The sequence below is a fragment of the Bacillus rossius genome, chromosome 1 (assembly GCF_032445375.1).
Source record: "Bacillus rossius redtenbacheri isolate Brsri chromosome 1, Brsri_v3, whole genome shotgun sequence".
Lineage (NCBI taxonomy): Eukaryota > Metazoa > Arthropoda > Insecta > Phasmatodea > Bacillidae > Bacillus > Bacillus rossius.
In genome coordinates this window covers 314,678,634-314,692,383 of record NC_086330.1, presented here as the reverse complement: position 1 = coordinate 314,692,383, position 13,750 = coordinate 314,678,634, and the positions used below count along the sequence as shown (strand labels likewise).

General features: G+C 38.7%; 1 protein-coding gene across 2 annotated transcripts in view; it reads left to right on the top strand.

The window, feature by feature from the left end:
* The window catches only part of LOC134527922 (gastrula zinc finger protein XlCGF57.1-like), an 82,387-nt gene that overhangs the window by 1,493 nt on the left and 67,144 nt on the right, over window positions 1-13,750 (top strand). For both annotated transcript variants that reach the window (XM_063360958.1, XM_063360959.1), the window contains exon 2: window positions 879-965. In XM_063360958.1, coding sequence (XP_063217028.1) covers window positions 879-965 — 87 coding nt within the window. The remainder of the gene's footprint in view (window positions 1-878; window positions 966-13,750) is intronic.

Genomic DNA, 13,750 nt, shown 5'->3' with positions numbered 1-13,750 from the left:
GGGAGGCATATAAAGATAAATGGTTTGGCATATTTATAGTTGAGTTTTATTCAACGCATTTATATTACGTAAAGTATATTTTCCTACAAAATTAGTAACACATTAAATGAATTAGCCTTGCTATTTATGGAAACTAATGCTTCAGAATACACTATTTTGAATAACACAAGCATTTTTAAGAACAAATTAGTCCTGCTAAGTGAGGGATAGGTGTAAACACATGTATGAAGGTCCCTATTTATCAGCTCTATCGGTACAAGTTGGCTTTTAAGTTTATGGGGGAGGGGATAATGTTTGTGACTGATACCATCAAAAACCACACATTTGAGTCCTTCAAAAGCCCTAGTTCAACCTGTACAGTAGTTTACTCTCCAATTTTATATTTTATTGTTAGTTACACACATATAGAAAGGTCTACTTATCGGGTCTATCGGTACCAGTTGGCATTTTGGCACTTTTTAAACTTTTGTTTCACACAGTGAGAGAAAATTAATGCTTAATTGAAAATATTTATATCTTTATTTTTCATGATAAATATGAATTAACAAAAGAAACCATGGTTATAAATTTTTTTTTACTGTTTCACAATTTTATGTTAAGGGTTTGTAATGTTGTGCAATTTGCGTGCTTTATATAAATGACTATGGATTTTTTTTTTAATTGGTAGCATTATTGTGTGTTTTGTTATTGCGACATTGCATTCCTTGCATAGTTTACAAACCATGCCTTAATGTTTCATGTCTGATAATTTATTTTAATGAATTAATTTGGTCACATTTGCAGTTTTGGCTTCTGACTATACTCATGCCAGTTTTGGGGGTTTGATTTGGAGTTTATGTGCTTTTGCATAAAGGACAAGGTGAATTTTGTTTTCACAGATGGCGACTGAAGTGTGTGTGAAGGAAGAGCCAGTGATGCCAGAGCTTTGTGACATTGTGTTGCCAGTCATTAAGGAGGAGATAAAGGTGAGAGCAGTCGACTGTGCAATGATAGTCTTAAAGAGTTGCAACCTGCCGTGCGGACAGTCTTGTGGAACCACTGGAATATAACTTAACTATGGAACCTTGACAGACCTTGTGAAGAGAAAAATGGTAAGAAAGGCCTCTCAAGGTTCAGCAAGATTAGAGCTTCTCTGTAACTTGTAAAGAACTTGGGAGGAATAAATAAGTAGGTTTGTGGCTATGAAAGAGGAATAGAAAGTTTAACCTGGGATTTGAAAACGTTTGAATTGTAAATGGTGTAATAATTCCTGCCTCCTGTTACTAATAACACTAAATGAGAATGCGTTATGTTACTGATGTCCTCTTCATCTATATATATAAAATCAGTTACCACATGTAAGAAAGACATCACTTGAGAACTACTTGACCAATACTTTTTTTTTTTTTGTGTTCGTAATTTTCAAAACAAGATTTGTATGAAAGAAATTTTTTGGAATATCCACTGGAAAATTCTGAAAAAGTCATTCAGTTTAAGAGTTCTGCTGTCACAGGTTTTCATAACAACAAATTCTGCATTAAAAATTTCAGTGTTTTATCATTAGTTATCATATCTTTGGTGCATTCAAAACCATCACATGTTTTCATAACATAACCTTAAAATTCATCAAATTCCACATTGAATAGTTTAAAGTTTTATCAGTGGTTATCATATCTTTGGTGCATTCAAAACCATAACATGTTTTCATCAGAGATTAGAGAAAGTTACAGATGGAGCATAAACTAGCTATGGTGAGGCCGAGTAGGTTTCGCCATTCAGGTTCCAATATGGCGGGTGGTTGTTTTGAATTTCAGTCAGCTGATTATGTTTAGGATGGTGAAATGCTGTAATAAATATGAATTATGTAGATTTCTGCTATTACCGGTCTCATTAATGACTTCTGACAGTAAATGATAAAATTATTAGACTTTGATAAGGTATTATCAATGCTAATGTCGGACAGATCTGTTGTAATTTGTAATTTGCTGTAGTAAGTACTTGAAGCTATCACGTCCGTAGGATAATGTAGCCTACTGTTAAATCGTAGTGTTTATTTTTAACCAGTTATTCAGGCTGAATTGAGTTCGTCCACCGGTTCCATCGGCATGAAAATTCAGCTGTCCATCAAATCAACATAAACGTTTTAAAGATATCTGCAACTCAATGATATAGCATCCCCCCCCCCCTCCCAATTGGTTTCTACAGTTTCATTAATATTTTACTGCTCCCATCCTAAGAAATACCATTGCTAGTAATGCCTATTTAAAAATTACTTGCACTTACCCATTAAACCAGAAACTTACTTACCCAGTTTGTAACTTAGCCTACATGTCATAAAATTATGGGCTTCACTGTGTGTATACAGTATAACTTACATGCAGTGCAAGAGGGACTACCAACAAAAAAAGGCCGGGATTGTTTCAAAAATAAAGTGAAGTGGCTGTTGCAGTACTATTCTTACATATGTTACTGTGTGTGCAATTAAAATGTTGGTCTAATAACATATGCAAACTTAAGCCCTGCCCTATATGTAGGCTAATTTCTTAGTATATAGGCTGAATACTTACCTTTATATTAGCTTGTTATCCAATTTTCAACACTAACTAGGTAGCAGATAATATTTTCCACGAGCATCGAAATGTGAAATATAATTATTCTTCCAAGCAACAATGCAAACTACAAGTTGCACTCTGTGCAAATTGCACATGTACATTATGGTTGGTACACTCAAATGAGTTCTACAACAAATTGAATTTAGCTAATTCTGTTATTACTAGTACCAGCAAAGAGGAGAAAAAAAAATAGCTGCTGTTAACATCACTTGGGAAAGTGTATTTGGTAAAATTATCAAACTACTAAGTTTTGGGTAAGCCATCTTTAATGGCAATGGTACACAATATTTTCCTCTCAGCTTCTCACTTCCAAGAGGCACTTACAAAAATGTTGTATGTAGAATTGACTCTGTAGTTTTGATTACATTTTCTGATTTACGCTATCGCTGGATTTTTACTAGGGTTTTTTTTTGCAGAACATACCTCAACAAATGCCAAGCCAACAAGTTATACGTTACAGCCCTATTTAAAAAGTGGTTGGCGACAAGGCTTAAATAATTATAAGATTCTTGTCATGCATCTCTGTAAAATACTGTAAAAAAAAAAATGAATGTATGAAAATAGACAAGTTCTATACCCCCAAAACTTGTCGTAATTGAATTGTAATATAAATGAACAAAATAAATACAACAAACTCGTACCCCTTAGTGACTAACAAAAATGCCACTTTTTCCAACATTTTTTCCTACTGTTCGACATGCCGGCTGTACGCCTAAATAAAAGGAGGTGGGAATGTTTATGTTTACAAGCAGCGGAAAGATACAAACTGACTGAAAATATAATTTAATCATGACTTTCAAACAATTATGCTTATTGTGTACAGTCTGTACCATCATAATATTAAAATTAACATAACATTATGATTACAAGCACAGTGCTTAGTGACCAAAAAAATTAATTTAAATAACTGAAAACAAGATGATGGTAACGTAAAACATACGAAACAAAACAATACAGTACATAAAAACATGAAAACACTTAAACATACTAACAAATATAAGAAAACATACACTACATAACAAAACAGACACAAACTACAACACTCTTAATTGTAAAAAATGTGTTACAAATAGTCCAAATTCAAACAGTTTTAAAAATGCTAGCTGTCTAGTTAAGGTAAGAACTTTTGCATTTATTTGACATGAGAGGATGCATACATTATAGAATAAAAAATAATACAAATCAGATGAACAGAAAACTAAGTTAACCAAGCAGTCCTCATTTAAGCACAACATTTTGCATAATAAATACACTATATTTCAGGGTAAGTCACTTGCATCTCCTGCATTTAGTAAATACACATCAAATATCAACTTTACAAACAGACAAGAAAACAAAATCAAGTTAACCACAAGTACACACAGCTACAGATACTTTCTTTTAAAAACCAAGCAATTTTCCAAGTAAGGTAGTGTGTCCTTGTAGTTCTAGATATATAATCTTACATATTTAACTTTGGTATTGGACCCACAAGCAAAGAATCAAGTGCTATTATGTTTTAAGAACCCATGAATATTGCATCAACTATACATAAAAGATGATGAATTTATGTATTTCAAACTACAACACACAACAAAAACAACTCCAACACAAGTCATTAAACACAACACTGACAATTTTAACATGTTGAAAGGTTTGAAGAAAGTAATTTATGTAAACCAGAACACAACTTGCTCACCTCAATCCAAGGGGAAAGAAAACCAATTTGTATGAGACAAACAATTCCTTTGGAGTTTCATATGATACCTACACATTTTGATGTACAAAAATTTCTCACTTAAATAGCCATAACCACAATGTAAAAATTATCTTAATACATACATTATGCAAACAATTGGCTAGCTGTGTTTTTCATTGCAAATAAAAATATTTTCTAGCATTTAAATACCATATCACATTAAAATTACATACATACTTAAATTTCTACCACTTAGAGCAGTTTAATGACAAACTGTGACTAAAAGAGAAAAAACTTTCCTGACAATTTACTGCAGTAAGTAGGTACTAATAGCCTTTGAAGAGCACAAGCTTGTTCCACACTTTCCTTTTGCTTTCGCACCTATCAACTGCCTTTTTACAAACATAATGTACACAAACTTCAAAATAGACTTCACTTATTGCTTGAATCAAATGAATGCGGTGGGTGCTCAAGGGCTCCTGGTCATTTGAATGCTCGTCCAGGTGAGCAAACAGATGGGTTTTTGAGTTCACAACATTTTTCAATGCAAAATATACAAGTCTTGAAACTGTAAATTTTTGCAGAAGAAATTTTCCACCACTTTCTGCCAGTGCAGTTCGAATAACTTTCTCTCAGATTATGCAAACTTGAATTACATTATTGGATGGATATAATAAACCACCACGATCCTTCTTATGAATTAATGAATCCACCAAATTTTCTGAGTTCCCAGACAAAGAGTTAAGGCAATCTTCACATTTCATATCTTTGCTCAGACGACGAATGACAAATCCGGCTATGTAGATGATGATATGATGTGCAAATTCTGTAAGTTCTTGTGGGTGAAATAAATACACATGATCTGTGTCAGGTTCTAGACTCAAACCGTCTTCTCCTTCTTCACTACACAAGTTAATCATACTTGATGTTGCATTTATTATTTTTACTGAGGAACAATTCAACATTGTAATTTCTTCTAGAGGTATTGCATTTCCAGTGCTGGATGGCTTCAATTCCATGTGGACCAGACATTTCTTGTACGCTGATTTGAACTGTCGTGCTGAAGGGTTGTTATTGAAACCACCATGCATTCTTATGTTACCGAAAAAGAACTCCAGATGATCTTGTGAGAATTTATATGTTGGTATGTACTTCAAAGGTGAACCACTTCCACTACATAAAAACATTGTACAAAATTCTTGAGCTTTCAATGCATATAATAAAACCTGAGAAGCCTGTCTTCCTACATGAATAGATTACTGGAATTGTATTCAGTTTCAAACTAGGTAAGTACTGCTCAGCTTCATCAAAAAATTGCAACACACTGACATGATTTTCTTCACAATGGGTTTCTTGATATCAAGTTGCCTTATGTTTTTTTTTAATTTAAAACATCAAACAGGTCATTCATAATGTTAACAAATCTTGCAGTGGGCATTGACCCTTGAAATTCTGCATCTGCAATGGAGTGAGACAAAAATTCCATTGCGTCTGCTACTGAACGACTTAAGAGTTGGGTAGCCAAACTAAAACTTTCTTTTTTTGATTTTGGTATAAAATATGTGATGACTTCAGTTTATTTCCTAAATGTAGACCTTCCTGCTCCTGGATATGATGCAACTTATCAAAAAATTCCCACTAAATAACCCCACCAGTGTTGTCAACCAGCACACGTTTTTCTCCCAATGCATTCCGTACAAGTTTTATCATATGGCTAGGATCAGGAATTATTGATATTCTGTAGTTACCGCCTGGTGGTATGAACCAAGTGTTCAGAGGTTTCGCTGGATCCAAGGAACAACCCAATTCCTTTGCCATACTAAAATTTGTGGATGTTCCATCAAAAGTGACAGAAAAAATACGTATACCACTTTCTTCGGCAAGTTTTATACGCTGAAAAACAAGGTTAGCTTTTTGCTCAGCATTTACACCGTCCACTAAAAAGTATCCAACAGATACTTTCCATGATGCATTCACAGCAACTAGAATAAAAACTAACGCTTCCTTGGCTAGCTGCCGTTCATCACTATCAACACCAGACCCTGTATCTACGAATCCATGGTAACCACATCCATCAAATTCAACAAGTTTCCTCACAGCCATCTCGTCGAAAATGGGGGAACAAACTATCTCATGACTCTCCTGACTTGCTCTGATTTTCACAGCATGAAATGCCTCAGCTGTGAAACCTGGTTCCCCATTCACACAATTGTACCACTTGCCGATAGTCTTAGGGTGAGGCAAGCATGAATTGAAATGTGACCTGACATAATATGCACGTGGAGAATTATAATGCAGAGTTATAGCAAATGTTCGCAACTCCTTGCTCTATGTTTTGGGAAGAGCGGTTTTTGCCAACTTTGCTAATTGTCTCTTAAGTAATTCTTTGTTTGAGCCAGCAATACTTCTCAATAAATCAAGTCCTCCTCCATTCACAAGGCTTTTGTTTTTTAAACATTCAATGACACTGTCTAAGTGTACTACCTTCTTACGCAATTGCCTATTACTTTGTTGCAAAGTTTTAAGCTTCCTCTTATAGCGCATTCCAATTTCATGTAATTTTGACCGGAGACACTGCTTGCTTGGACTTGAAAACTTACCAGGAGAAATTGATGTACTCTGGTCACTCTTACTTCTTTTTTCGGGTGAATCATGGTGCTCCGGTTTGGCTGGGATTTCTTCCTCCCCATCATCAGGAAAAATTGTACTGGTGCTAGAGACTAAGGTAGTTTCCTCTTCTTCTGAGTCTGTAAATTAAAAAAATATAAAAGCTCAACACTAATACAAAAAAGTCAATTTTAAATACAATGTAATCATTAGCTGGACATACCAAACAACCGTTCAGAATAAACGTAAATTCCCTCTTAAATTGTTCTCTTAAATAATGCTAGTTATTACAAATACATGCCATTTAACACCTAAGTGTATTAATACATGTATTGCACATAGACTGCTCAATTTATTTAGTGCACTATTGGTAGAGTACTGGCAGAGATAATTGGGTAAAATTAATTTGGATGTTAGAAGTGTAAACCATTTCCTGATTATCATTACCTACTACCAGTGTTCAAAAGGCACATTTAATTTTAAGGTTGTAGCCTACCTAACTATTGTAACTGTTATTTCCAATACAGTGAAACTCCACCCCCCCCCCCTCCCCCCTCTTTCTTAATCTACTCAAGGAACCTGCCAAAAACTGGAATAAAATGTAGGAAAGTGTAAAATGAGGGAAATTTATGTTGTACATTTGTATGGGACCAGAGAAAACATGTGTGAAATAAGGTAAAGTGTAAAATCTGGGAATGCAACAAAGGCCTATCTGGACATAAAGCCATGATAAGGTGCAAGACATGACATTGCTGCACCTTTGGAAAAAAATTGCATTTTTAGGTTCCGCAAACTAAATTAATGTAAGGATGGTATTACTATCACACTTTACCTGTTATACTTAATTTTTCCAGTAATTAGTATACTAAACAATATAATGGTAAAATATTTAAGTTAAATGAATTAAACTGTAGTTATAAAATTACAAAATTTTCAAACTGCAGCTCATGAGTGGGACACATGAATAAGAATCTGCAGTTAAATGTACCATCAAGAACTTATAGGAGAGTTTCCAAGTGTGTGGCCTTATTCGTTGAAAACCATCAGCAAAAAGTGTTAAATTTATTGTGTGCCTGTTGTGAGAAATGTTTGTAATGTGCTAGTTGTGTTGTACTGTGTTATTTGTAAGATTTAGACATGCTATATAGACCTATCTGTAGCCCAATTGGGCTATTTATGAGTTTCTCAGAGTGTATATTTTAAATTGAAAATAAAGAAGAAATAAAATGCTGAGAAAAACAATATATGCCTTTTCACAAGCTATTTGCCAAAATTGTTTGTCAAAATAATAATGATCATGGCCACATCAATTGGTAAACTTCAAAACCACATAATTTTTTAAAAATTGTTTTGAAACAATTCTACATGTTATTCTCAGAGTTATCATGTTTTTGAAAAGGTTAAATTTAAGCAAAAAACATTTGTTAGCCATAGCTACCAATGATCTAACAACTTTGATAGATATGGCACCATAGAACATAACTTTCGAATTCTGTCTGCACACTTCTGAAACCAAGATATTCTGATGTATAACCAAATACCGCTTTAAACAATCAAATCTATGAATCAGAACCCACCTTCTGCATGTGAGGTGGTTGTGCAGGAAATAATGTTGGAACTGCATTTTCCTGCAAGTGTACACAGCAAAGAGAGGTCCTATCGAAGCAATCTTCGGTGAAATGACACAAGCAAAGAACACTTGAGGTTGAAGGTTCCCAATTTTCCCTTCTCACATCTTTGATCCACTGAAGGCCTTTGCATGTGTCTTTTAGAAACCTGAAACATATTACTCTATTTGTAATGAAATAAATTAAGGAACACATAGTCTAAAACAGAAAAAAAGACAAACGTAACACTGTTAAAAAAATCACTAATTTATTTGAAACACACAAGGCCTAATAAACCATATCTGTAAACTTGTAAATTTGAAGCACTAGGCCTACGTTTACTACTGTTAAGGCACGTAAATTTCTTCCCAGTCAATCTTAAGTTATGTAATAATCTCTCATGGTTCTCTCCTAGAGACAACAATGGCTTACACAATAATAAAAATTATTATTATAAATTTAACTTTGCAATTGGGCTAATGCCCATTAGTGAGTGGATTCTTCCTCATACCTATGATGCTAGCCTTCCATACCCTTCCTAAACCTACCACAACCCCTCTCACAGTAACCAATTACTTCTGTGTTACATTTCACTCCTGTACTTACAGTCCTCATAAGCATAGATTGTCTACTCCTCTTCATTTTCCTTCAAGCCCTCTGAATCTTTTTGTTATTGGTCCCTCTCCCATTAACAATCCTGTACTTAGCTTGCAAAGCAACATTTCCCATCCACCCTCACCATTCATCACCAAATACATCCTGACAAGTCTTCTATTCTCCTCCTGTCTTTCAATGTTTTCCATCTCAATTTCTTCGTCATCCTACTTTGTAGGCTTTAAATTCATTTACTTTTATGTAAACCAATGTTAATACTTAAATAAAATATTAAAAAATAACAAAAATTGGTTCTCAGTTTTAAGGCCACAACCTATCACTGTCTACCACTAGCAACTAATCCAACTACACCTCTACTCCTTCCCACCAAATATTAATGCATCATTTTCCATTCCGTCTGGCCCCACTGTCTTAATGAGCTTCAATTCCCTAACTACCCTTTCTATATAGTTCTTCCTCACATTAAACATTTTAGGCCTATAAAGCACCTGGTTACTTACATATGTTCCGCTCCAATCGTCCTTAAAAACATTATGAACGGTTTAGGTTAGTGTAACTACATTAAAAATACTTAAAAAAAGAAAAAAAATTTGGATGGTTGGTTAGGTTAGTATAGTATATTGTTACGATCACGCTTGGCTGCAGTGCTTGGCGTCGCCGCGCTCGTTCGGCCTGTCTGCGCCCCCTTCCACCTGCATCCTCTCCCTGGTATCTCGTGCCATACTATCTCGCGACATCCTGACTGTCGCGGCGCGCACCTGCCTCAGATCGAGTTACTTAAGGGAGGCCGCACTGCGGAATGGAGGGACTCAGACATGTTTATCGGTGTGTTTTGTGGGAACCCGATGCTTGTTGAGTTTATCGGCGTTCTTTGAGCAGCCGCCGCGTCCTTCAAGGACTCACGACGCGTTTCTGGGCATTTCGACGACGAAGGTCACGCGATATCTCGGAGACATGCCCGATTGTTCTGGACGGGAACCCAAGGGATATTTAAGGAGGTTGGGCCGACCTTCGAGTCAGTAAGGAGTTCAGTGGGGAGTTCTCCCGCGGCGGAGTTTCCGGGCGATAGTGCCGCGGGTGCGGCAGAGTGGCGAAGTCCTTGGACGAAGGTTCCAGGGCAGAGAGTCTGAGTAAGGAGTTGAGTGGGGAGTTCTCCCGCAGCGGAGTTTCCGGGCGATAGTGCCGCGGGTGCGGCAGAGTGGCGAAGTCCTTGGACGAAGGTTCCAGGGCAGAGAGTCTGAGTGAGTGAGTGAGTGGAGTCGGGAGTTCTCCTGCAGCGGAGTTTCCGGGCGATAGTGCCGCGGGTGCGGCAGAGTGGCGAAGTCCTTGGACGAAGGTTCCAGGGCAGGGAGTGAGTGAGTTCAGTGGAGTCGGGAGTTTCCGGGCGATAGAGTCGCGGGCGCGGCGGAGTCCCGAGTGAAGTTGCGAGCGAGTCGTCGTGTGGGATCTCGGCGAAGGGTGTGACGGCGGCGGCGGAGTGCGGCGACGGAGTCCCGCGGCGGAGACCCACGAGGGGTGCTGCGGCGAGAGTTGCGCCAGAGGTGCGGCCCAGCGAGGTGTGTGGAACGAGTGACTGGAGAATAGACATTTCTTTAAGTGTAGTTAATTATTTGCCATCTTAGAAGATTAATTGTAAGTGACAAGTAGTGGTAATAAATAAAACTGTGTGTGTGAAATAAAATCTATTAATTGGGCTATCCTTTACGAACCCCCGCAGGGAAATCGTAACATTTTGGTGTCAGAAGTGGGATAGCCCTAATTAATAGATTTATGATTCAGTTACATTATTAGAATAAAAGTTAAGGATATAGTTTAGTTTACGAGAATATAGTTAGTGTTTAGAACTTTAGTGAATTTGAAATTTTCTAGAGTTAGTTTGAGTATACTGTAGTCAGTGTTAGTTTTGAATGTAATAGAGTTATCGTTAGTTTAATTAGAAGGTTCGGCTAGACCATTTAAAATTAAGAACAGTATTAGAAAAAAATATTTAGGTTGATTAATTAGTAAATGCTTTAGAAAGAGATGGCTGCTGAAGAGTTAAATGTAGAAGATATCAGGAAGATAAGGGTTATCCTGGAAGAAATGGTGAATGACATGAGGGAATGGATAACCATTATGAAGAACTCTGCGAAAGAAGTGAAGAGTGAAAATAATGAGAGTAAGGACCATCATGAAGAAACGAAGAGTGGGTCAAATAATAGCCTAGAGGAAATGAAGAAGGATCAGGATGAAATGAAGAGTGGCCAGGAAGAAATTAAGAATGAAATGAAGACCGAAGTGAAGATAAGCCTAGAAGAGAAGAACAGCCAAGAGAATAATAGCCATGATAAAAACAGTAAAGAGAAGACCAGCCAAGAGAAGACCAGCCAAGAGAAGACCAGCGAAGAGAAGACCAGCGAAGAGAAGACCAGCGAAGAGAAGACCAGCGAAGAGAAGACCAGCGAAGAGAAGACCAGCGAAGAGAAGACCAGTGAAGAGAAGACCAGCGAAGAGGATACCAGCCTAGAGGGGAACAGCGAAGTGGAAATTAGCCAGGACATGAAGATGAAAGAAGAACTGAAGAAAAGAACAGAAGCAGTGAAGATGAGTTACAAAGTAAGGAACATTGAAAAAGAAGAAATGAAGAAAAACGAAAGAGAGAGGGGAAAATTCACAAAAGAGCTGAAGAAAAGCCGAGAAGAGATGTACATGAGTCAAGAAGAGATAGAGAAGTGCAAAGAAGAAACGAAGGAAGACCAAGAAGAAACACAGGAAGACCAAGAAGAGGTGAAGAAGGACCAAGAACAGGGGAATAAAGACCGAGAAGAGAAAATGAGAACACAAAGAGTGAAGAAGATGGTGCAAGGAGTAACTGAAAGCAGTCCAGACGATATTCATAAGAACAAAGAGGGAATGAGGAACCAAGAAGAGACGAAGAAGAGCTGGGAAGAAATGCTTTGTGAACAAGTAGCTACGAGAGAACAAACAGAGAGAAAAAGGGAAGAAACAAGCGAACCATTGGGAGGCAACGAGCAATGCTCTCAAGAGAATCGGGTCCGTCCAAGGCAACGGTCGGCCCGTCTCGGGCAGCTAACTGAACGACATTGGTCATCAGCAACGCAGAAGTGTCACTGGGTGACGAAAGAAGCAACATCTACTGCGAGAGAGGGTTACCTGGTGAGACTGTACAGCCCGCGATGGAGAAAAGGCAGGAGGCCTAAACTTCGAGTAGCATGGGGACCTCCAGGAGGAGATGCATTACCTGTTCGGGACGAACAGGTTTAAGGAGGGGGCAATGTTACGATCACGCTTGGCTGCAGTGCTTGGCGTCGCCGCGCTCGTTCGGCCTGTCTGCGCCCCCTTCCACCTGCATCCTCTCCCTGGTATCTCGTGCCATACTATCTCGCGACATCCTGACTGTCGCGGCGCGCACCTGCCTCAGATTGAGTTACTTAAGGGAGGCCGCACTGCGGAATGGAGGGACTCAGACATGTTTATCGGTGTGTTTTGTGGGAACCCGATGCTTGTTGAGTTTATCGGCGTTCTTTGAGCAGCCGCCGCGTCCTTCGAGGACTCACGACGCGTTTCTGGGCATTTCGACGACGAAGGTCACGCGATATCTCGGAGACATGCCCGATTGTTCTGGACGGGAACCCAAGGGATATTTAAGGAGGTTGGGCCGACCTTCGAGTCAGTAAGGAGTTCAGTGGGGAGTTCTCCCGCGGCGGAGTTTCCGGGCGATAGTGCCGCGGGTGCGGCAGAGTGGCGAAGTCCTTGGACGAAGGTTCCAGGGCAGAGAGTCTGAGTAAGGAGTTGAGTGGGGAGTTCTCCTGCAGCGGAGTTTCCGGGCGATAGTGCCGCGGGTGCGGCAGAGTGGCGAAGTCCTTGGACGAAGGTTCCAGGGCAGAGAGTCTGAGTGAGTGAGTGGAGTCGGGAGTTCTCCTGCAGCGGAGTTTCCGGGCGATAGTGCCGCGGGTGCGGCAGAGTGGCGAAGTCCTTGGACGAAGGTTCCAGGGCAGGGAGTGAGTGAGTTCAGTGGAGTCGGGAGTTTCCGGGCGATAGAGTCGCGGGCGCGGCGGAGTCCCGAGTGAAGTTGCGAGCGAGTCGTCGTGTGGGATCTCGGCGAAGGGTGTGACGGCGGCGGCGGAGTGCGGCGACGGAGTCCCGCGGCGGAGACCCACGAGGGGTGCTGCGGCGAGAGTTGCGCCAGAGGTGCGGCCCAGCGAGGTGTGTGGAACGAGTGACTGGAGAATAGACATTTCTTTAAGTGTAGTTAATTATTTGCCATCTTAGAAGATTAATTGTAAGTGACAAGTAGTGGTAATAAATAAAACTGTGTGTGTGAAATAAAATCTATTAATTGGGCTATCCTTTACGAACCCCTCGTGGTAAATCGTAACAATATTATAAATTAAATTAAAAAAAAAGTTTTAATAAAACTACTGACATTAAAAATACTTAAACAGGACCAACAGATATACTTGGATACGCAATACGGAACATTTACCCAGTTTTTTAACAGCTCTATTTTGTAATATTTCGGGTGGTAAATGTTCCATATTGCGTATCAACAGTCACATTATTCCATTTATGGGGAGATAACCTATATCATTGATAAACATTATAAAAGGCTATAAGCCAGCCCCGCCATTTATTGCTACTTACTTGTGAAA